This window comes from Mytilus galloprovincialis, chromosome 10 (genome assembly GCF_965363235.1).
Source record: "Mytilus galloprovincialis chromosome 10, xbMytGall1.hap1.1, whole genome shotgun sequence".
Lineage (NCBI taxonomy): Eukaryota > Metazoa > Mollusca > Bivalvia > Mytilida > Mytilidae > Mytilus > Mytilus galloprovincialis.
Window position 1 is genome coordinate 82799759 of NC_134847.1, and position 26447 is coordinate 82826205.

The 26447-nt window shown below is 32.8% G+C and overlaps 1 protein-coding gene and 1 long non-coding RNA gene across 5 annotated transcripts in view; both read right to left on the reverse strand.

Annotated features, from left to right (window-relative positions):
* Positions 1–2352: 2352 nt before the first annotated feature.
* LOC143048593 (uncharacterized) lies at positions 2353–5970 on the reverse strand. Its single transcript, XR_012969890.1, has 5 exons — positions 5847–5970; positions 5341–5426; positions 4900–4981; positions 3177–3396; positions 2353–2426 (listed from the first exon to the last, which is right to left on the reverse strand). It is a non-coding gene; the product is annotated as an uncharacterized LOC143048593 (long non-coding RNA).
* Positions 5971–12401: 6431 nt separating this feature from the next.
* The window catches only part of LOC143048594 (uncharacterized), a 148557-nt gene continuing 134511 nt past the window's right edge, over positions 12402–26447 (reverse strand). For 3 of the 4 annotated variants that reach the window (XM_076222368.1, XM_076222366.1, XM_076222365.1), the window contains 4 exons: positions 17810–17914; positions 16647–16682; positions 14310–14450; positions 12402–12679 (listed from right to left, as the gene is read on the reverse strand). In XM_076222368.1, the coding sequence (XP_076078483.1) occupies positions 12515–12679; positions 14310–14450; positions 16647–16682; positions 17810–17914 (447 nt within the window). In that variant the 3' untranslated portion in view covers positions 12402–12514. Of the gene's footprint in view, positions 12680–14309; positions 14451–16646; positions 16683–17809; positions 17915–22756; positions 23027–26447 lie in introns of all 4 variants that reach the window. The other variant, XM_076222364.1, reaches the window with a different exon arrangement.

Here is a 26447-nt window from a genome sequence, read left to right on the forward strand (position 1 = left end):
TTGACGAATGAGCGACATTTATTGAGATCGGTTAAAAAAATGCACCGATATCAAAACTACAAACAACCTCGTTATGATACAGAAACAAGGCATGTCGCTCTTTTGAAATTTAAACTATTTCACTAACAAAATCGTAAACTGTCCACTACAACATCGAATGTTCCTCGGTAGGGCTTATAATATATCTAAGGTTTCGTTGAAGAGGTTTGGGTATACACTTTTACTTTAGTCTGCGATGATCAGAAAATGTGGTATATAGATAACGATGCATAATGGGTTATCAAATTGACCATTTCGTAATGTCGATAACTACGTCTGAAAGCAATCGAAGCATGCTTTTTGAAAATGTTGTTATGGTGTATTTCAAAACTTTTGTAAAGCACCTAAGATCACCTAAGATTTATGGATGGGTTCGTGTTGGTTAATCTTTAATTTTATAAGTTGCGTTTTTTTGTTCTCTTGTTTGTCGTTTTGTCGGATTTGGTTTTTGACATGACATTGCCAATTTGTTTTCGACTTGTGAGTTTGAATGTCCTCTTTATATCTTTCATCTCTCTTAAATTCACTTTAAAATATAAGAGTGAATTTTCTGAAACGCTAAAATTAATTAATGTTCGATAGAAAATATATGAGAGACGTAGCAAATTATTTTTTATTGTGAGTGTACGACAAATTCTAGGACAGAGAATATGTTAAACATAATGGCTATCTGAAAATCATCAAATGCTCTCAAATTCAATATTTTACCCGAATTCGACGTATTTATTTTCTGCTACTGCTACTGCTACAAAAGTACCCATCTACATTGAAAAATGACGTTGAAAATTCAAAACGGAAAGTCCGAAGTCAAATGACGTAATCAAAAGCTCAAACGAATGGATAACATGTGTCGTATTCCTGACTTGGTACAGGCATTTTCGTATTTAGAAATGGGGGATTGAATTTGGTGTTATAGCTAGTTCAACCTCACACGTGTATGACAGTCGCAAAGATTGATCAGATAAGGCCCAGTCACTGTTTCATTATAGATTTACTGAATATGCTCTGCATTATAGTTATGAACACTAACGTCCATACTAATGTGTTGTCATTGCACAAGATCATATCCCCTACAGTTTGTGGTGTCTTTAACTAAATCCATTGGATATAGGATATTTTAGCTTAAGAAGAAACAGGATTTACTTGTTTATTTACATTGCAATTGGCTGTTTGGCGTGATTTGTTTACTTGTATAGCTTAGGCGTTTCGTCTGAATTATATTGCTTTTATTTTCAGGGTCATTTAGTACGATATATGTTTTACTTTTTTTTTATTTGCCCTTTTGTGTTGATTCAGTCTCTGAAATGTCACAACGTCTTATTTAAATATTACAACATCAACTTTGAAACCAAATGTTCGTGTTCGGTAGATAAAAGGAACTAAGATATTTTTAATACAGGATTAAGACCATTGAATAAATGAAATAAGACATAAAAGACAATTCAAACAGCTACTAATATCGAAAGTACAATAGAAAAAATTTATCATCAGGATGTCATTCAAAACTATTTTTTCACACTAAAATGTAAAACAAAATATAGAAGTATTTTGTTTTGTTAAGTGTTTTTCTAAAGGATATATTAAGTTTTTTGTATGATTTTAAGATCATAATTTTGAGACGCTGTTCTATCAAAATGATGCATTTGTTAATTGTAATTGTAATCATATGTTATAAGGTAACGTTAAGCATCAGATTTTTTTTGGATTTAACCAGTTTTCCATACAATTTAGTGCAACTACCTTTTGATGATATCATTTTATCAAATAAACATTAGGTTTTTGTCACCCATACAGTTTATAGAAAACTGCAATCGTAAGTATTATCACACAGTACAACAAATCACACCAACCTCTGACACTCCGAAAATAAACTAGACAAACACAAAAAAGTCACAACAGCTAACAACACATGATCCAGACAACGTTACTTGGTACCTATACAGAATACAGCAGTATAAAAGAAAACAATTTATCATCCAGCCTCTTGGAACTATTGTTTTACCAAAAGAGTATTTGTAGTGCCTTTTCAGAGTTATTTTAAATCTCCGGCTCTTAATTTTTTTCCTGTTTATGTTTAAAACTTTTGGATTTGAATATTAGTATTTGACTAGGAAATTTGTGGGAGACTTAACCATTGTTAACGTTGATAAAATCAACAAGAAAAACATCGTTTCGTGTCGAAATAGGCAAAGTTCTATTGTCTGAATATTCCTACCGAGTTTTAAACTAACTGAAATTAACTTCCACCACTTTCTTAGTTGTCACAACGACATATTTTGTGTTGTGAAAATCAGACAATCAATAAAAACAATGCTATTCTTCTTTTTTATTTTAATCCTATAATAAAATATGTTTTCACTGTTTATTGCTCTTTCCTCTTTGAATAACTGAAAAAAAAAAATTTTTTTTTTAATTATACATGTTGTTTTCGATTATTTGTCTTTCTCTTGTACGAAATGTCGATAGTTCTAATTTATCATTTTACTTTTTTTTTTTAAACAAACATGATTGATATTGGTTTAGAACTGATTGAACAATGTCAAACCAACAAATGATGTTTTATATTAGTTGTGATTGGCTTTGAACTAGCCTGCAGTAACTGCGTGTACTCTCAGATATGTACTAAGTGTCTTTTTGTTGATGAGAAGTATGCGAACTCTATCACTCCCACATATAGCATATATGCATATTAGTATCAATCTGTTGAGTTATGCATTTTTCAACTGATTTTTATAGTTCGTTCTTGTGTTCTAATGTTACACAACTGTCCAAGGTTATAGGGGTTGCTTTGGCACCCGCTAACATGTTAAAACCGACACATTCTGTATTTTTGTGACTGTCCAAAGTCAGAAGCCTGTATTTCAATGGTTGTCGTTTGTTGCTGTAAGAGATATTTGTTTTTCGTCCATTTTTGTCCATTCATTAGGCCGTTAGTTTTCTCGTTTGAATTGTTTAACATTTGTGATTTCGTGGCCTTTTATAGCTGAAAATGCAGTATGTCAATTGGTCTCTTGTGGAGAGTTGTCTTTTTGGCAATCATACCAAATCTTGTTTTCTATATAATTTGGTTATCAAAATGCGAGTCTGTACAAAAGACAATGGAGACATGACATTTAACACGATCAAGAAGTACCTACCGCTGACAGACAAATTTGAAGGTAGACTTGCAGGAACCATCATGCCAAAAATATCCGTTACTGTTATACCAAATCAAACAATTCTGTGCCAATCCTCCGGATGGTTCATGACTACTTGTATACCAGTGGTTATATGAGATTGGCTCTAAATTCTCTATCCATACCCATCTTCCTTCCGCAAACATGTCTGTACCGCCCAACCAAACCGTGTTAGGATGTACTGTACATGAATAAATGTATGTTCCAATATGAAAATGAGACAAGTGTAAACTGGAAAAATCAACCAGTTTTAAAACAGAGAGCTTAAGCTGTTTGCTGTTCATTGTTTTCTACTATTTTTAAGCCATAAAAAGATAATCAGATACAAATAAAATTAAAATACTAAATCCGAAACTATGATATTTGTTACATGTATGTGATATAAATAAATAAGGGCCATACACATGACTGAATAACTGAATTCGCCTTTAAGAGTAAAACTTAAGTGATGCAAAATATGCTATTAACAGGTTTTATCGCTAAATCCTGCCTTTAATTAAAATGTTGTTAATGTATTTTTAAAACTTATACCACATTGACGATCGCCCATACATTATTTTCTGTACTAAAGTGGCGTATTTCTGTATTTATATTAGAAGATTCTTGCATTCAGATAGTTAATTCATTGAATAATCGCACGAAAAGTAGATATTGGTATTGGGGAAAATAAAAGCAGCCGGAATTTTGTATGTAATGTGTAAAAATAATCATTATGTCTTGACTTTTTGTTGAATCGGTTTTAGACGATCTGATATCTTTTGATTTTCTTATTTATTTGTTTTCATTAGACTCTTATGTAATACGTTAATAGCACTTTAATGAAATATCAGCAAAACTAACTCTGCTGTTTGCTGTTACAGTAATGATTAAGGAAAAAAAGACATGGTTAGAAAAAGCAAACAATTACAGCATTACAAATGTAAACTCAATTTTATACTCATGTACGTGTCTATAACAAAAAATGTATTCTATTTATAGATAAAATAAACGTCATTAAAAAATAATTCACTATATGTTTTTTTTTGTTCTTTCCTAGCTAGTCGGGATTCGAACTCATGATATTGTGAAATCGAGAATACACCGCCTGCACTGTGGTGATCGCTCTAGACTATTCGGCAACCTAAACTGAACTTACAATTCAACTTTTGGTGGCCCGGTGTTACCTGTCGTCGTTATTAGAATGTAGAGTTTTAACACAGTATAATTATGATACATTAGATATGAAGATGGAATTGATTTCAGATTAGCTAACAATCTATCGTAAGAATAGTAAGATACAGTCACAGAAATAATCGTTATGATTGGAACGTCTAACCAAGTGACAACTGTACGATACATTCATTCATTGGATCACCATTCGAGGCGATACACGGCTAAAACACATTTTAGATTCCTAACTACTCTAAATATCAGCACAACAATGTTAAATCTGCAAAACTGCGGAGCAAATTCTGATTCTTCCGTCGCTGGGATTCGAACTCGTGATATTGTGATATTGAGGCAACATTGCATGTATTGTTTCCATCGATCTAAACCACTCGGACACCTAGACTGAACCAATATTTCAGATTTCGGTAGTTTAATGTTACCTTTCCTTCTTAGTTTAAAAGAACATAACCAAGATAGAGGTCGGCTAATGAATGTTATGATTAAAAACAATATGAAAATAAAGAATAGAACTTACCGTTTGTCATTGACTTGATAAATTTCATTTCATCAGAATTTGATACAGTTGCAAGAAAGCCGCCAAGTGAATAACACACACTCTAAAATTGTAAAGCTAAGTAACGTGTTGGCATTTTGTAAAACATTATTATCCTATCTATGTTATTTCTGAATTGATAGAATAACACCATCCTGATGGAAAAGCTAATTCACGATACCAAACTATAGTCATTACAAGTATATTTCAGTCGTAAAAAAAATCAACATAGAGCATAAGTGAAATGTTTGTGTTATTGCCACTTGTATTTACATATTTTGACAAAAGTTATATCCAAAGCATACTGAATGAACACAACAGTATATCAAAGCTTATCAATCTGAATAGTGGAATAAGGAATGTGATTACGAAAAATATACATACACATGTCATTGAATAGGTCACTTTTGATTAATTTTATACCTGAGCTTCCATCCATGTCATTTGTTGATGGACTAACATAAAGTCCTTGTTTCGATACTTCACCCACATTTGGTCATTATGGCCATCTGTAATAGAATATCAAGATAACAAATGTACGACAAAAACAAATAACTTCATCCAGAAACATTTAGTAACTTCTAAGATTTTTGAAGACCTAGATATAAACTGTCTCCTAGACATCTGAAACTAAAAATAGTAACTTTTGTTTATTACTCAAAAGAATTTTCCATATGCTTTTTTTTCAAATTGGCAAGTATGGTTGCCTTCATTTGGATGTTTTATATAAAGGCCTCTATAACAATTCATGTCGGTAATCAAATTTTCTCTCACGACATGAAATAATTCAAATCTCTACAAAAGCAATATATAGCTGATATTTCTTAAATATCTTAAATAATAATATATAATTTAACACATGACTAGAAAAATTATTTTGAAATAGTCTTAGAGATTTACAACAAAGTATTATAAAATGTTTTAGATACCTATACAACAAATGTTCAGCAGGTAAACAGCAATTATACATTGGCAAAAATAAACAACCATCGTATAGTATCAATGTTGAAAAGTAATAGTTCAAATAAAATGTTGTAGTCGTGTCGATATTTAAAACATAAAAATGAAATATGATATCTTCTACCATAGCATGTGTTGACTGAGGATAACAGTGGTTGACATTTTAACGATTTTAGTAGAAAACAATTATAAAACATTTAGGATTATAAATAAGTATAGCAGACACGCATCACGTCGACTTAAGACTTTTTTAAAACTCGGACAATGTAGGCAAGTCTTTTGTTCATGTGACAGTACCTTACATATTGACATGAATAATAGTCCGGCGGCTTCAAGCATATTTCAGACGAAAATTGTGCACATCCTGCTACAAGCATGCAATTTGGCCTAGACGTTCCTCAACTATTCCTCTTTTATTTCAGATAGGGAGGCATTTGAAAAAAAATTTCTCACTTCCGGTAAAATCCAAAATGGCGGACTTCATACTTAAATCAGCCCAATATCAAAGGCTAGTATTTGAAAAGGTGTTATTATCATGCTACAACCATAATATTTGGTACAAATCTTTTTTTGTACTACTTTGGATATATTATATTGTTTAGATGTCTGCTAAAATCCTACTACCGGTAAATTCCAACATGACGGCCATTGTACTTAAATAAGCTTATTTTTTTAGGGAGGGAGGAAATTGAAATGTGTTTAAACGTATTGCTACTATCAATACATTGTGCAGGAACCTTTCTTTGGTGCTTTTAATGGATACAATGTATAAAAAAATCTGTCTTTAAAACCCCTACTTCCGTTAATATTCAAAATAGCGGACATAAATATCAATTCATAATTTAAATATTCAATTTTTTTTCAAAATGTAAAGAAAATGTTGTTTTTTGTGCTGGTCATTAATATTTTGGCTTTTAATTATCCTCAAAACCCCTTATTCTATTCTGTTGTAAATGTTTCAATACAAAGTTGACACATCCGGTACAAAATATGGCGTAAATTTCAAAGATGAGTACTCAATCCATTTCTTCGATGTAGATTTTTGGATAGATTGATTAAAAAAAAAATCAGTATATACTAAAACATTTTTAAAATTACTACTATTTGGCCAAAAATACATGTTTATTCACAGTCTCTACCACATGCACACAAAGCAGTGCACTGGAGACCCGATTTTCCACATTAACAACGACCGAGACATCCTTTCTTACATCCATAATGTACCAGCTTTTGACAAAATCATGAGGCCTCAGAAAGGGTTTTTCAAAAGGGATCCTCTTTGTCCCTTCGCCATCCATTAGCGCCTGGACTGGGTAGAATAAGAGCCAATCCAATGCTCGTCCCCCTAAACACCTTCCCTAGTATATTGCACGTTTTACATGCTGGAACAGAGTAGACCAAGTTGAGGAAATAGCCTCAATAAGCCTTCCCTTTTGTGCAAATAGTTATTTTCTTGCTTCGTTAACCATGTTAACCCCATCTGATAAGTTTGTGCGATCTTACAGTAAAACCCCAGTAATTTCGGTTGATCAATCATCATTCTTTATGTTAAAGTCACATCTTCAAATGCAATCAACGACTCCCACGCAGTCTTTTTTTCACTCAAAGCATCACAACAGGTAAAGGCATTGATCACAATAAGTGTATGTGATCACTTATTGCCTAGTACATTTGAAAGACCATTGATAGATAGTAATCCAAAGTGTTTTGCCTTCCCAACACAATCCATAGTTCGTCTACCCCTATGTCACGGAATAGCGAAACAGTAATAACAGCATCATCAGTAACGACTGTTCGAATCGTGACTCGTTTAAGTTTGTGTTTCACTGCATCAGACACATGCACCAGGATTCTAGTGTCAGCCTCTTAATGTGAACATTTTGCTAATTTGAAATACATCACATGGTGAATAACACTGAAAATTCTTAGCATTTGTTGCTACAACTACCATACTCATCAAAAATTTCATCCACTCTTATTACAGTTTCAAGGTATTTTATTAAGGTAAGGACATAATAATCAGCATACTCGTTAGGAAACACCTTGAAACTGTAGTGGGTGTAGTCTCGGATGCGTACATAGACAATACTGGTAGTTTGGAGGCTGCTACAAGAGCTACATTTTTGGGAAAGAGAATACACAGACGAATCCAGGGTCAAAACAAATTTCTCAAAATTGGCAAAGTGTTCTGAGAGATGACGACAATAAGAAAGAAATTTTAAGTTTTCATTCACAGCAGCTTGCTCAATAAAAGTTTGAGGAAAAGGTAGTTGTAGCAACAAATGCTCAGGATGTTCAGTGTTCTCCACCACTTGATTATGTTTCAAGTTTAGCACCATCGAACAGTCGATACTGATGTCATTGCTGTTTCGCCATTCCGTGAAATAGGGGCAGAAGAACTTTGGTTTGTATTTGGAAGTGGGAAAAACTTTAGATATATCTATACATGACCTTTCAAATGCACTAGGCATTGAGAGATTACACGTTTGCTGGAAAAGGAACTGCGTTGGTGACATGGATGGCGTTTGAAGATGTGACTTAAGCATTTAGAATGAGTACAAAGCAAGACATCATGCTTTTTGGGGAGAGGGAAGAGTTATTGAGGCTATTCCCACGACTCGGTCTAGTCTTTGTCAGCATGTAAAGCGTGCAATATACCATGGCGGCTATGAACGAGTAACAAGCTTGGAATTGGTTCCTATGCTAACTTGTCCAGATGCTTATGAATGGCAAAGGAACAAATATGATTCATGGGAACCCTTTTGAACTCTCAGTGAGGCCTCTTCATCTTATCAGGAGCTTGTACATTATGTATGTAAGAAACAATACCAGTCTTTATAAATGTGGAAAATCAGCTCTCCGATTGTGAATAAACATGTATTTGTGGGCTAACGAGTATACTGATTGGATATTATGTCCTTACCTCAATAAAATATCTTGAAACTGTAACACGAGTGGATGAATTATCGGATGCGTAAGGGACAAAGAGGATCCCTTTTAAAAAACTCTTTCTGAGGCCTCATGATTTTGTCAGAAGCTTATACATGTGGATGTAAGAAAGGATGATTTGAAAAATCGTGTCTCCCGTAGACTGCCTTGTGCGCATGAGGTGGTGATCGAACATGTCTTTTTGACCGAATTATAGTAGCAGTTTTAAAAATGGTTTAGTACTTCAGTAATTGTATTTTGTTTTAATCATTCTATCCAAAACTCTACATGGAAGATATGGATTGAGGACTCATCTTTGAAATTTACGCCAGATTGGTTTTTTTTTACGGGAAGTGATAACTTTGTATTTAAACATTTACAGCAGCATAGAATAAGTGGTTTCGAGGATAACTTAAAGCCAGCACAATAAACAACACATATATATATATATAAATGTCTAAGAATATAACTAAAACACACTAATTGATACATTAAAAAGTTCTATTAGATGTTAAATAGAAATACGCAATATTTCGCTAAACAAATTAGCTTCATCAGGCGTGTGCATCTCTCAAGGTGAAATCGGATGCATGACAGAAAAATATTTTTGTAGCTTAATCTATACAAGATTTGAGGGATGGGTGTAACATATTAATTCGGTCATAAAATATGTTTGTAGCTACAACTACATGAAGTTGGAATAAAAGTTTAACACATTTATAGATGTTCGATTAATTGTATGAATTTTTATAAATTAATTTGTATGATTTCAAGATAACTATGGTTTTGATTTGCTTTGAAATCTTTTTTCGTCTCTCTCATTGAGTCCATCAGGTTCAAGAGTTCGTAACTGGTGCATCCAAAATCTCTCTCTTTTTTGTCTTCCTTGTGTATCCCAATTTTGATTTTTCTCAATGATTTGAAATGTGATGTTTTCAAAATCATGTCCTGCTCTTAAAAGGTGTCTTGTAATTGGGCAGTTCCTTTCTTTTGTATAAAATGACCGATGGTTATTATATATATATATATATAAAGAAATTGATATTTCTATGTCTGCCATTATATATATATATATATATATATATATATATATATATATATATATATATATATATATATATATATATATATATATATATATCCGGAAGTAAGGGTTTTAAAGAAATATGTCTTATTTGTTGTATCCACAAGAAGCACCAAAGAAATAGTTCCTACACAGTGTAGTGATAGTAGCAATATGTTTAAACATATTTCAATTACCCTCCCTAAGAAATAAGCTTAATTTAGAACAATGTCCGCCATATTAGATTTTACTAAAAGTAGGGTTTTTCAAGACATCAAATCTATATAATATATCTAAAAGTAGTAAACAACAAAGGTTTGGTCCAAATATTATGATAGTAGCATAATTATAACACCTTTTCAAATAATAGCCTTCGATATTGGGCTGATTTAAGTATGAAGTCCGCCATTTTGGAGTTTACCGGAAGTGCGACATTCTTTTCAAATGCCTCCCTATCTGAAATCAAAAAGTAATATATGAGGAAGGTCTATGCCAAATTGTATGCTTGTAGCAGGATGTGCACAATTTCTCACAAAGTTGCCGTACTATAATCCTTGATAGGCAATTGACATTTGAGGTAAATGGTCATGTGTATGGTAAAGAACATTTAAGCTACAATTCGAGTGAAAATAGAAATAAGCAAAGGAAGGGAATGCGAGGTTAAAACAAATTATTATGCAGGAGAACCTCTCCCATTCACGACATATAATATATTTCCCTCCTCATCACGGGGAAGTGAACGTAAGATTTCGAGTAGGAAATAAACAGTAAAGAGTTTATAACGAACAAATTATAACATTAGATTTTTAAGGCGAAAATGTTTCCCTTACATCACCAAGGGATATCTTCTTAGTTTGTTGTCATCTCTATAAATAAATGGCAACTGTCACAAGAAGACTTTTTTCCCCCCTCATAAGTCTTGCCAAAAATTATATCCATTTTAAAATGTACATGTTTTAGTATAAAGATCACAAGTGGCAAGAGACATAAGTTATAAAAGTATCGCAGGAAATGTCCCTCAATCGTCTTATTTGAAAATCAAGGTGAGCTTAATATTACGGCGTTAAAATGTCAGGTATGATCGCGCACAAATAACCATATGTGTTTTTTCCATTTCGTTCAAATGTCCATGTCCACCATGATACTGTCAAATCAATATAATATCAATTGATTACAAGTCTTTGCATTTTTTGGAATGCTATAAATATTTAACCATAGGAAAGATTACCATAGCTATGTTTGGCAAAACCTTATGGAATGTTGAGAATTCAATAATCTTCAACACCTTACGTTTCGTCCCCGAGGGTATCACCAGCCCCGGAGTCAGCTCTTCGGTGTTGACATGAATATCAATTATGTGGTCCATTTTATAAATTTCCTGTTAGCAAAACTTTGAACTTTTCGAAAAACTAAGTATTTTCTTATCCCAGGAATAGATTACCTTAGCAGTATTTGGCACAACTTATTGGAATTTTGGATCCTCAATGCTCTTCAATATTGTACTAGTTTGGCTTTATTACTATTTTGATATGTGCGTCACTGATGAGTCTTATGTAGACGAAACAGGCGTCTGGCGTACTAAATTATAATTCTAGAACCTTTGATAACTATTTAAACCACTGGGTCGATGCCACTGATGATGGACGTTTCGTCCCTAAGGGTATCACCAGCCCAGTAGTGAGCACTTCGGTGTTGACATGAATATCAATTATGTGGTCCATTTTATAAATTTCCTGTCAACAAAACTTTGAATTTTTCGAAAAACTAAGGATTTTCGTATCCAAGGGATTGATTACCTTAGCTTTTTGGCACAACTCTTTGGAATTTTGTATCTACAATGCTCTTCAACTTTGTACTAGTTTGGCTTTATTACTATTTTGATATGTGCGTCACTGATGAGTCTTATGTAGACGAAACAACTCTGATACCTTTGATAACTATTCAGTGTCCTAATAACTTTTTATATTAGAACATCACTGCTGATTCTTTATAAACGAAACACACATCTGGCACACACAATTATAAGCCTAATATCTCTGATGAGTTATTTATAGAGTTTACGACAGGTTTCTGGTTTCAATAAATTATTGTCCCGTTAGAATTTTCATTTTTCAGACTCTATGAGGTATCATAATAACTTCACTGTTAGTATACATGGTAGACGATAATGGTAAATCTTAATGAGCTAATTTTAAGTTTATATTATCAAAATAATTTAAACTTTTGGAATTGAGTTTGTGTTTTGTCTATGATTTAGCCTTGGTATAGATATCATTGCAGTTATCATACCTTTCTTAGATGGAAAATAATCAAATATATTATAAACAGTTGAAAACCAATTGCAATTAACAAAGCATATAACATGTATAAAGATAGAAAAACAAATAATCCTCAAATAAAAAAAAATGTGTGCTTCATATAGACTTTTTTTTCTCTCTCTCTGTATCTGTCTGAGTTGATGGATTGACAAGAGCGTAAGGCTTTAAACCTTGATGAAAACTTTTGCCCAGTTTTAAAAAAGACAAACAACAGTTATTATTTATATTCTTATTTTGTTTGGGATATAAAGTATTAAATTTACATTAAATATATACAGAGAGATATGACAATAGCAGAGTTCATTAATGCAATATCTGTTCTTCGTTCTTACATATCTGTAGTTGTTTTGATTTCAAGTGACTCAGCAAATTGACAAATACATTTTGCTTTTGTTGCATGCCTTGTATTGTCTACATCATTGTCTAGTTTTTCATTCATATAGTCCATTAGGTAGGCGCTGGATAAATCTAACAGTTTATAGGTAGCCATCTCCTACAAAAACGTAATAAAACTTCATGTTAAACAAATTTAATGCTTAAAGCCGGACATTAGTAAAAAACAAACAATAGGAAATATGTAACACAGTTGTAAAGTCGTACATATGTAATGAACTATACGGTCGTTTGTATGCAAACCAAACAGAGTCCTGCGTATTTACAACAACTTTATGTAGTCTTTTTTTTTTGTTAAACAAACATGTAGTGCTACATATGCAAAACACTTAAACAAATGTATAATTAAAAATGATGAATGTAGAAGTTCGTTGTGTTACAATATTCATAATGATAATTGTATTTGTACATATTTAGTAAATGAGTATCATGTTCCTTCATCCCTCCCTCCCTCCCGTCCATCCATTCATCCCTTCCTTTCTTCCGTCCTTCCTTCCTTCCTTCCTTCAATCATCATTCATGCATTCATTCATTCATTAATTAATTCAACTATACAGTCGTACATTTGTCAACCAAACAGTCAGTCGTACATATGACAGCTATTTATTCGAATATATTTTTAACTACAATACATTCGTACTTTCATGTGTATGTTTAACAACTATAAAGTTGTATATATGACAGACAGCCACTCATTCGTACATATGTCAAATAACTATACAGCAGTACATATGTAAAATAACTATAAAGTTGTGCATAGTTCAAACAACTATACAGATGTGCATATGTCAAACAAATATACAGCCGTACATATGTCAAACCACTATACAGCCGTACATATGTAAATTAACTATACAAATGTGCATATGTCAAACAACTATACAGCCGTACATATGTAAATTAACTTTACAAATGTGCATATGTCAAACCACTATACAGTTATGCATATGTCAAACAAATATACAGCCGTACATATGTCAAACCACTATACAGTTGTGCATATGTCAAAAAACTATGCAGACGTACATATGTCAAACAACTATACAGTTGTGTATATGTCAAACAACTCTTCAGTCGTACATATGTCAAATAACTATACAGTCGTGCATAACTATATCAAACAATTATCCCTTCGTGCATATGTAAAATAATTTCAGTCGTATAACATAAACAATGATACAGCCGTAAGAAAACAAACTTTATGATTTAAACATTTGTTAAAAACTTGGAGAAAATGTTGACAGAAGCTTTCCGATTCTAGATATTATTTACATGTATGTTCAAAAAATTATAAACTTTGAACTGGCATTTATATTGTAAGATTGCATTAGGAATTTTAACTTTTTTATTTTCTAAAACATATGGCTTAATGGGAGGACACCGTTGCATTTAGATTTTATTTAAAGGGGTTGAATTGTATATGTTTACGTATTACACTGTTAATACAAGACACTATACAAAAAACTGAAAACCCAACCATTTTTTTTAAATTTTACTAACAGAATGTGGACACTTATTTGAAATTAGAATCCCGTCTGAAATGATTTGTCAAAAGCAAAAATCCTTGACTTTGCGCGCAAAACACTTAGTATGTAAACTAATGAATTGACAGGTCACTTTTGTATCCATGATAGAATCGGACCAATTCTTAATACCTCGTCCACTTGAAGTTTTTACACAAGTCTAGGATAATCTTCTACTGCTGGTCATATTACGATAAATTTCCATACCTGTTCATTATATGTTACTGGATCCCCAGTTGTATTATCTATTAGAGCCTCATCATCATCGTCATTCATATTAAGAGCAACCATTTCACGGGTTTGACTTTCTCGGATTCTTTTGTTGTGTAGTTCTGACGCCATGTGATTCTACAAAATGTTCATTCTGTAACAGATTTTAATCGAAATGGCCAGTTTACATGAAGAGCTCCAATAAGATTTTACAATACTTTTTTTATTATTTAAATATATTGTATTGAATACTTTTTTTTTTTTTTAAGAAATCAATAATTATTTGTAGATCCGCTTTATAAGAACCATTGCAGTAAACTCAACACTAATCAGAAACTCACTTTATCATCTATTAGTATCTGCTCGACCATATTACATAATTTTTTCAGTAACGATTACGGCTACTATAATTATTATAGAAATTTCATTTAGCAGTTTTGTACAAGTGCAAAACAACAAACAAAGAGTTGCCATGAATGTGAATTAATGGTATTGAGTTACCGACCGAAAAAAAAATCAACTCTTTTGTTTCGATTCCATAATTTCAAATACCGATTAAGACTTAAACTTCATTAAAACAATTGTTGAAAGAACATACATGTGAGCTGGCCAAAAATTCCAGAAAATACATCTATATATTGATTTGGTGTCCCGATATCTCTGTAGCATGAGTTTGAATCCCGGCTAGGAAAGAACAAAACATTTGCTTTCGCAAATTTATAGATCTTACATTGTTGGACTGATACTTAGACGAATAAAAATGTGTTTTCGGTCTTGTATCACCCTCAATGGTGATCCGATGGATACAATCTGTCGCAGAGTTGTTATTCGTTAAGACGTACTTATAATATGATTATGTATGTGATTGCATCATACATTAGTTAGTAACATCCTCTACAATAGAGAGTTCAGATGATCTGTAAAACTTCCATCTTCATGCCTTATATTTTATGTGCTGTGTTACGACTCTAGATAAAAACTAACGAAGAGAGGCAACACCCGGCCACCGAAAGCTTTATTATTATTGTAGTCATGTAGTGCCTAGATGGTCGAGTTGTCTAGCGCGTCGGGAATAGTGTAAGGCGAATTGATACCACAAAATATCAGTAGCATGAGTTCGAATTCCGGCCAGGGAAGAACAAAATATTTGCTTCCGCATTATTACAAATCTTACATTGTTGGGCTGAAACATGTATTAAGACGAATTATATACTAGTATATAAATATATGATACAAATCAAAATCAAAATGTGGAAGCAATGTTTGTTTAAGACACCCCCTTCTCATTATTGAAAATGCTAAATCAATGCAGTTTTAAATGATAAGGAGATATGATCTATCCAATTAACCTTAACTCTCTTTACCATATTATATAATTAATTTCTTTGGTAAATTATAAATTAACCTTAACAGTTAGTTTAATATGGATCAATGAGAGAAAGCCGAACAAGGAATGTTCGAATTCGATTCAGATTCCTAATCATTTGCCTTTCATATTTATTTTACTCAATGACATGAACACACACACTTCACATACTCCGCTTCAAGTGACGATAATCGTTCTTGTATTCAGTATCTGTATTTCAGCAATACTGAATGAATTCCTCAAAAAATTAATCAATCGTTTAATTGAGACTAGTTTTAAAGCCCTCACATTGTATGTAATATGTTAGCAAGACAACATATTTATGTTTTAGCAACACATGCATAAACAACTATATGTCGTGGTTATGTATCATTACTATGGAACAGACCCTTTCCTCAATGTGACTTCTAGGGCGAGAAAATGTGGTCGACGTCAGGTAATAATTTCTAGCTGACTGACTCATGCCATGAAGAAATCCAAAATGCGTGGAAGAAAGAAGGAATAGTATATTATTATTTTTTTTACTTTTGCCAACCATCACCAGAAAAGAAATTCCTAAAGCTTTCTGTGATAAAGCAGTGATATAAACAAGTTCATATAAGGATAGTTTCAAAAATGTTGCTAAAAAATCTCTTTTTATGAAAGAAGGCATAGGATTGTTGCAATGCTCAATACAAATAATTCAATTTAGGTGTTTCAATATAGGGTACTCAAGAATTAACTTAACTTATTTTCTGTCAAACCATTACTGGTGCAGCTTATAATGTGACATTGAATTTGCTATTTCTAAATATTGCATTGAAAAATCTTTAATTAAGGAACTCACTCTCCATAGGAAAAAGATGGAAAAACAATACATGTACCTGTTTAGAGCTAAAGGTGTACCTGGGCGAGTTGTGAAAAACAAACAAACATTTTCTTTCTCTATTGAATTCGTGCAGAGTCAATATATAAAGTAAAATACTTACTACACATGATGTCATGTCAAAGAAAACAAAACAAATCTGATATCAAGTTAAGGAAATGTTATATGCATTGATATGTCATTTCCGTACACCACTTTCTTACGCGTTGTACAGTTGGGTACCATTCTACCTTTCTCTGTTATAGTGGAAAACGTATAAAAAGTCTTGAATAATGAGGTCTAGGCCTGTCCCTTTTCTCTCTCCATTCCTTCGCCAGAACGTAAATAAACGCAACAGTAGTACACCGCTGTTCAAAAGTAATAAATCGATTGAGAGAAAACAATTCCGGGTAACAAACTATTATAATAACTGAGGGAAACACATAAATTATAACAGGCCTAGTGATAGACCTTTATGACTCTGTTTATTGTAACTGTTGGTGGTCGAGTTATCATATATTGGTTTAGCACATGTTTAACATTTTATACGGTTAATGTACATTTAAAAATAGAAAAAAAATTAAACTTATCATTAGAATCTACAATATCTAAAAGTTGAACAGTACAAGGCCAAATGTAAATGAATTTTTATAGTACAACGAGATTTCAGAAGACTGCATTAGTTTCAATGTTATTACACCATTTTAGATGATCCTGGGGACACCTGATACAATCGGTGTTGTTGTAACCTTATCAACATCCGATAGACACTTTTCATCCTGGGCGACGTGTCATCAAGTGTAATATTATTTATTCTACTAGTATTAATAGTTATGCTGTTAGGGTACCGGACTGATAGAAACCTAATATTGTATTTCTTTAATTTCTCTGTCCGATATTGAAAAAAGTTGAGGGCACACACAATTTTTGTGTTTGGAATGTTTTACAACTACCTTCGAATAGATTTTTATAATGATAAAGAAATATACAGAACCGAACCAACGTTAAGCCTAAAAATTCATCGAATATACCAGGGCTTAGTATTTTAAAGTCAGACGCAGGTGTCGGCTACAGTTCTTCATCATTGACGCTCGAACCAAAAAGTTCGTTATGAAGTATGGTAAAAGTTAAAAAAGCAGAGAAAGAAAACAGATTTGCCCTTTAGGTTCATGCAACTTCTATTGCAATATTCTATCTGTTTATTTTTATAATGTGTTAATATCTTAACCCTCTCTTTAAGTGTGTTTTTGTCATTTGCAGTTTTTGAATCGCATCATAAGTGGATACAGTAAATGTAGCTGTGGTTCTTTGTCTTTTATAAGTGACCATGACCTTATTTGGTAGAAGTCTTCTGTTAACCTCGCGCAAAGTGATTTTCATCTCACGTCGTCCCTGTGAATAAAAAAGATTATGAGTTTATTTATCAGTAAGGTACGACCAGAACAAATTACTAAAATGTTTCCTGTTAATGTGTTATATTTGAAAAAAATACGTAAAAGGTGTAAACGTAAACTTAAAAACTCAATTTTATATCTATTCAAAAGTAATCATAAACATTTGATAAATAAATTTGTTGAAAAACACGGGTAGTAAGGTCGTCATATCGAGGGGCATTTAGTACAGTGATTTTGTCATAGTTTGGTTAAGAGTTGTTATTGACAATCAATGACAAAACATAAACATTCGTTTTTTTCGCTAAAGGAACCTCTGAATGTAAAAATCAAGCGGGTAAGTATCTTTGTTTACTGCTTATATATGTTAATACATTACATTTTTCATCATATAGTTATAATTTGACACAGAATAATGCTTGCGTATGTCAAAATTTAAAAGTTGTTGTTCGTTCCTAATGCATAAAGTACAGTTATTATGTTACTGTCTATTACATCCCATATTTCGTTATGGTATATATCTGCCGTAAATTATTCCTAAAAACACCCACATTTGAGCACAATTTAAGATTACAGAAAATTCTGTGTCATGGTTTGGTTTATTAGTGTCATGGTATAGTTCATGTTCGACATGGTTCAGTTATGTGATTCCTGTCGTGAATGATGGAAGTGTTGCGATCAAAATAAACAGATATTATGTACAACCATTTAAATATTGTTAAACAATATTTTCGCTGATATTTTTTCTCGTGTTAAACCCATTCTATCTATTTTGAGTAAAGCAGTATCGCTATTTTATGATGTTGTTTTGTTCCCAGACGAGTAGATTTGAATTTTACATATTAACGATGATCTTCCACTTGCAAATACACTGCTCGAGAAAATTAGTCGTCTACAGTAAAGCTAAGATATTATTATTATATTTATCATAATTATAGAACAAACATGTATAAAGATCACTAGAATAATATGTTAATGAATTTCAATTATAGCAAATTTCTTTAAAAATTGATGTATTCGGAATACACTATGACCTAAGAAAGCACATAGTAAGATTCAATAATAAAATACAGTATGATTTCCAATGAGACAACTATCCACCCTAGACCAAATAACGTAAATGGTAGGTCACCATAGTGAAAATTGGTCAAAAGGGTCCCTAAGCAAATACCAACGATTTAGTTAAATTGCAAAGTAGAAAAAATAATCTTGGCATTGAATATTGTAGTCCAAGAATAGTTCCTCTTGCCAAGGTAGTAATATTATCATATTTTCAAAATTTGGAAAAACTATAGTCTGTTTCAAAAACGTGTTTTTTCAAGAAATGGTTTCATATAAAGCCATTCTTCAAAATTTGATGTAGCTTTTCCATATCAGAACGGTTTTGTCGACAATATGATCAGTGCTGGATGACCTTCAAAAAATTAGGCCAGTAAATTAACATTATCTTCATGTCTTTTTGACCAGTACCGTATTTGGTGAAAAAATCAGCTCCAATTTTTGGCCTGATCGGCGTGTAAAAACTGGTTCTCAAAATTCAGAGAGTGATCAGAAAATGTTTTGAAGATGCAATATTATCTAGATAGACGCTAGCGCGACTTTTGGCCCGGGCTTCTAATTTTCGGAATTTTTTTTCACTACCGTATAGAGAAATGACATTTTCTTTTAATAAGGCTTTGAAAAATATCAAAAATAGTCATTTTGTTCGGACAAAATGTGAAACAGTGAGAAACGGGGTCAAATGGACGCTATACGGCTTCTGATTGGTTGATACAGGATTGGAATTACATTTAATCGAAAGCTTATCCAATTAGGTTTAAACATTGCCGAAAATCATATTCACATTTTCCGAAGTATAGAAAACATCTTCAATTTCTGCAAGTCGGAGCCATTAAAAATATGCCCTTTTCATTAAGCGAAAAAAGTAGACGATTTTTTTCAATTGCATTTTAAGTCAATTTTAGCCGCATGACCCTATATATTTTTTTGGTTGTAATGCAACACTGGCATTTCTAGTAACAGGAACTGCTACCCATTTTCCCTAGTTTGTGTAGTCTTCGAGAAAAAAATACGAAACACTAGTGGTACCCTATGGAAAATGCATTACGAATAATTGCGCTCTTGTAACCATAAGGAGTGTCGGTGACATTACATATTAAAAATAACAGCATGAGTAAAATTTCAAATATATTTTCTATCTAATCGAAATACTCTGAAAAAATGTGGTGCATACTTTTATTAATATATAATTTATTGATCTGCAAAGGATACTGTAAAAGTAGCAGTCAATCGTTTTCTTTTATAAGTGACCATGACCTTATTTTGCATAAGTCTTTTGTTAAGTTCTAGAAAAGTGTGTCTTATCTTACGTTGTCCCTATATTGAAAAAAAAACAAACTTATAGTATATGAAATGCTACTTCAAAGATCACAATAAACTAACAGAGTTATGAACAGATTTTTTTTCGAACATTAGCTGAGTATTATCAAAAACCAAACATAGAACATCGAACTTTGTATAATTTATATTCAATATAAGTCAGTAATAATTGTTGCTCAAATGAGAGGAAAAAGGAAAAATACACCAAATTAGGATAACGATGACGTAAATAATACACATGTACAGAAGTTCTAAAGAATGAAATTATAAAATCTTCTACATTAAGGTTCGTGCTTTTCATAGAGAGTCATATTGTAGACAATCATATCATTTCGACCACTTCCTAACATTTAAAGGTCCCTTCTATGTATTGGCTGCATAAACTACACCACACAAAATATTTTTTTCATTTTGACCTTTAGTAAGTTTTCAATAAAAAATAATTAATTGCGTTTAACTAGTTTCTTAAACATCTATCAATCAAAGTACAATTCAACTTTTGTAATGAATCATATGCAAATAGTTGAGTTACGTATTTCTAGGTCAAAAAAATATGTTGGATGTGTTAGACATATAACGTGGTGTTGATGGTCTTTCAATTCGGTTGACGCTTTTGAAGTTAACGACAGTCGTTTGAAAATGTTATTGGAGAAGAATAAATCTCTAAAACACTGCAAACATTTACCCAAAGGAACATACATAAAATTAATCCATTAATTGTTAGCATTAACTGTCCTTTTCTAGATTTAGGGAATTCATTTTTACACGAGAATCTGTACGGAAAATAATTACGTCAAAAAGGACAATATTTAGTAACCTATTGCTCATTTTGCATTTGTGAGCTGAAATGTTCTTTTGATCTTATCGTATGCTGTTTCTATAATCGAACTCATTCGCCATGCCCGCGTTTGAAGCGATGTTTTGATTTTAAATGCAAGTGTTCTATGTTTTAACTGGTCCATTTTGCTATAAAAACATATGAATCATTTTTTTTAATTTGAGGTTTCATATGACTTTAAAAAACAGCAAAATTATATTGCTATGAAACAATGAGCATTCACAGTCCTACTTTCGCCTCAATTTCAGCAATGCACAGTAGCTTGTTGTTTTTCTCTCTTCTAAATGTAACGTCATTACACTAAATCTATTTGATGTTAGGTGAAATTATATTTTGTTTTTATAACTAATACATGCTTCTTTTATTAGTTGTTATAGTATATACAAGGATTGTCAAAAATTGTGACTAATCGCTACTATACTTTATGAGATGGTATGCTTCAAAGATAGTTCGCAATACCGGGATCATGTATCGGCTTATTTCTATTTATTTGTTGTAATATATCAAAATGAACCGTTCTTGTAAACTTTCTTTTCTTTTTTTAGTGGTTCGGCCAGGAATCACAAAAGAATGTAGACATTAAAAATAGATTCAAACGTTTAAATCTGCTGCATTTGTTTGCGTCAGTTTTAAATCATGAATCTGTTGTTCGGTGGTTGTCGTGTTAATATGGTGTCGGTTTTCCTGTTTGAATTGTTATGCACTATGGATTATGGGATCCTTTATAGCTTGGTGTTCGATGTGAGCCGATTCTTCGTGTGGCAAGCCGACATTTGACTTATGATTTATACACTGTAACTTGGCTGATGAGTTGTCTCTTTAACACTCATACCACATCTAATTATTTCTATTTAACAACAGATTAGGATAAACAATTGAATAGTGTGATCCAATGAAGATATCAATCGAACATTACCATTAACGTCATTTGGCAAGAATGTTTACCGTTATTCGTCATTAAGGTACCCCTTTTACTACCCACTTCAAACTCAGAAGACTTAATGAGACATAACCATAACATTTATATGACAATGACCTTTAGCGCTATAAAACCAGGTTCAATCCACCATTTTCTACATTAGAAAATGCTTGTTCCAAGTCAGGAATAATACAGTTGTTGTCCATTCGTTTGATGTGTTTTATTCTTTGATTTTGCCATTTGATTAGGGACTTTCCGTTTTGAATATTCCTCGGAGTTCAGTATTTTTGTGATTTTACTTTTTAGATCAAGTAATGTGTTCTCCTTTCCGGATTCAACATTTTTATCATTCGACACATGGTGTTCGTATTTGACATATTTTTGTTGCATGTGTTGCATTCAAATTTTTACAGGGGCCTCGGTGGCCGAGTGGTCAAAGTATTTATTACTATATTATCTAGCCAGTCAACACTGAGGTTGTGAGTTCGAACCAAGCACGTGCGAGTGCACTCGATACCAATCTTAATTGTTTTCCTATCGAAGGTTTGTGGGTTTTTTCCAGGCACTCCGACTTTCTCTACAAAAATAAACTGGCCGCCACAAAATAGCTCAAAAGCAGTGCTTAAAAGTGGCTTTAAATAAAAAAAATAAAAAGATTCAAATAAAATTTTTATAGTCACTACACTTGTCATAATATTTATACTTACCCAATATTCTGAACAGCCACACATAGCTAACCACAGCACTGCTGCACCAGGAAATGCCATCAGGACATAAACCAACTTTAAAAGATCACGTTGACCTCTGGATTCGCTCATTGCCCAACCAAAAACTGCAAATCCAATAATTAATGTTGGGAGGGCAATGATAGATGCGAGCAATATCGTTGGCCACCAGATATTTCTGCAATGCCGTCCTAATACAAGACCCTTTGAGGAAATTGTCTTGATTATTTCGTTATACAGCTCAGAGCTAACCTGTGGAGCGAGGAATACTAATTTTAGTAGTAGTTATGACACACTATCATTTGTGGGTACAGATAGGTGCAATCCTAATCTGTTCAGCTAGTGAACTAGTTGACCAGACTTTATGACTGGTGAATTATCGAAGTTAACGTGGCATATTATGTATGATTCCTCTGACCGATTCTAGGACAGAATTGTTTTGAATTAAAAAGAAGACTTGTTCATTTGACTGCACGAAAACTTAACTTCAGAGGTCAAATACTAAAGTTAACCCTGCCAAACCAGGCCACACATACAAAAGTTAACTTGTGTTCATGTCTACTTTTTAAAGCAGTCATTGATACGGACTGTTTGTTCAAACCAGACCTATTCTTATAAAAGTTTATTTTTTTGTCTGTTCTGCTCAAAATAAAGTTAACATGATCAAAAGTTAACTAGTAATTAAGGGGACCGCTTTGATTAAACAATATCATTTGAGTATGGACTTTCGATTAGTTACATTGTACCGATCAAACGTTGACCTGTTTTCATGACTGATATGCCAGGTCTGTCAAATAGCAGACTTGTCCACAAAACATATTAACAACAGATCTGTTCAATGGTCTAGTCTGGTCTGGTAAAGGTGACCTTTCCACAGGTCTAGTCTGGTCTGGTAAAGGTGACCTTTCCACAGGTCTAGTCTGGTCTGGTAAAGGTGACCTTTCCACAGGTCTAGTCTGGTCAAGCTGAACTCTCTTCAGGTCAGGAAAACAGATATTTCCTTTACAAGACTTCATCAATTTAAAGCTTGATTGCTTCAGAATACAGGTAAGAACTTTAATTTAACACGATTAATAACCCTTAAGAAAAAAATTGGGTGAACATTGTCAGAGTAAATATCAAATAAATGCAGTTTCTCGAATATTATCCTGTGTTAGAATGGTTAGTTTACTAAATGGTAAGAAAAGAGGGACGAAAGATACCAAAGGGACAGTCAAACTCATAAATCTAAAACAAACTGACAACGCCATGGCTAAAAATGAAAAGACAAACAGAAAAACAATAGTACACATGACACAACATAGAAAACTAAAGAAAAACAACATGAACCCCACCAAAAACTAGGGGTGATCTCAGGTGCTCCGGAAGGGTAAGCAGATTCTGCTCCACATGTGGCACCCGTCGTGTTGCTTATGTGATTACAAATCCGGTAAATAGTCTAATTCGGTAGGTCACATTCATGAAAGGGAAGGGGATTGTAGTTACGACGTAATGAACATCTCCGATATCATTTGTGAAACGGTTATTCCATAACGGTCAACCAACTCGTGATGGCGTCCGTAAAATTTACGAAGGGATGATTTCAACTTCACCATTTGGAACTCTTGGTTTAATAGCTTCCTTGTGAGCAGTAACCCTCTATCAAGAAAATCATTATAGGAAATGGAAGCACGGGAATATCTATCAATTGGGAGATATATACCCCGTATGCAGGTGCTGCTGGAATGTTGCTACTTAGAAATGGAAAGTTCACAATTTGAAAGCTAAAATCATCTCTTTTGTCGTAAAGTTTTGTTTTCAACCGACCCTCATTATCAATTTCTAGATGTAAGTCAAGATATGAAGCCGACTTAACTGTATCTGTAGTATCCTTTATCTCCAATTCGATGGGATAGATGCGTTCCACATAGTCACCAAATTTTGAATTGTTTAGTGAAAGAACGTCATCTATATAGCGGAAAGTAGAGTTAAAGGAAATTGCTAACTTCTTATCTTTCTTCCTAAGAAGTTCCTGCATGAAGTCAGTCTCATAATAATAAAGAAACAAGTCGGCAAGTAGAGGGGCACAGTTTGTTCCCATTGGGATGCCGACAGTCTGTTGAAAAACACGTCCTCCGAACGTTACAAATATGTTGTCAATCAAGAAATCAAGCATCTTGATAATATCGGTTTCAGAGAATTTTTTGTTTGAATCAGAGTGATTCTTTACAAAGTATAATTTATCCCTCCCTAAGACAAGATACTTGTATCTATGTTGGCCATTCTTTTTTATCAAGCAAAATAATACCAACTCTTTCAATTTGTCTTTTAGTTTGGAATGTGGAATACTTGTGTAAAGAGTAGAAAAGTCAAATGTTTTAATACTGTTACAAGATGAAAGAGAAGTAGTGAATAGATTACCTTATCTTTATTTGGCTAAACTTTTAGGAATTTTGGTCCTCAATTCTCTTTAAACTTCGTACTTTATTTGGCTTTTTTTTAAATTTTGGATTTGAACGTCACTGGTGTATTTTTTGTAGACGAAACGCGCGTCTGGCGTGAATACAAAATTTAATCATGGTATCTATGACGAGTTTATTTGCATGTTTATCTATTGTTATCAAAATTCATACTATCCAATACAACCAGTAGATATGAGTAAATAAGTCCTTATAATGCAATAAATTAACATTATTTTTAATGGACAATTGTTTAAAGGTTTACTTAAGATCAGATTAGGAATTGTTTGCTAGCACCTTTTTTTTTATATTAATGTAAGATAACTGGTTAATTCTCCCAACATTTCATCATCAGCGGGGGATAATTTTCATATAGTCTTTTTCATAAACGTTCAAATGATTTATAAAGCATCTTCGCTAGCCAAGGGTTACGATCCACTTCCGTTCTCGCCACCCTTGGTGGATTGAGATAAAATTTCGGAGACACAAGGTAAGGGTTTTTATTGGTTGCAGTCGAAACTCGCTACATCCAATAAAAAAGCGCCTATGATCACGTGTAAATTTAGAAAGTGTTTGTAAACAATTGCCACGTGTTTATTGTGCAACATCCCTAAACATACGACTATATTTAGTGACAACTTGAATGTTTTCAATCGACTAATAGAAGTTCATGTGTATGTTATGTTTCATGCACAAATGCATGAATGTTGACAAATATTTTTATTTCCGGCTTTACCAAGTGTGTAGAATCTAGACGGTACTGTGGTTTTACCTCCAAATTGATGAGTTCAAGTGCTACCATTGGTCAAGAATAATGTATTCGGAATGGGTATGACTTTAATCTTCCGATAAATGGCGCAACATTGTTATCACAAATGTTGGCTTAATCTGCCAAGGGTGGAGAGAACGGGAGTGGATCGTAACCCTTGGCTAGCGAAGATGATCATAATGTAGCACTGAAACATTTAACATACGTTTGTTTTGTGGATTGTAGGGGTAGTTTTGATGTTCTGTTTTATAGTTTGTTCGCATGTGTATCTTGTGTGTGTTTGTGTTAGCGTGTGACATCATACATGTATTTGTCTTTAAGGAATCAATTAATGCAACTACATTAAGGCTATGTGTCAGCTTCATTTAAATTCTGACATAATTACTAAAACCATTTCATTTTAAAACAATAAATTCTTTTATAAGTAGCATGATTCGTGCTGTTGAAGGTTACATGATGAGGACAC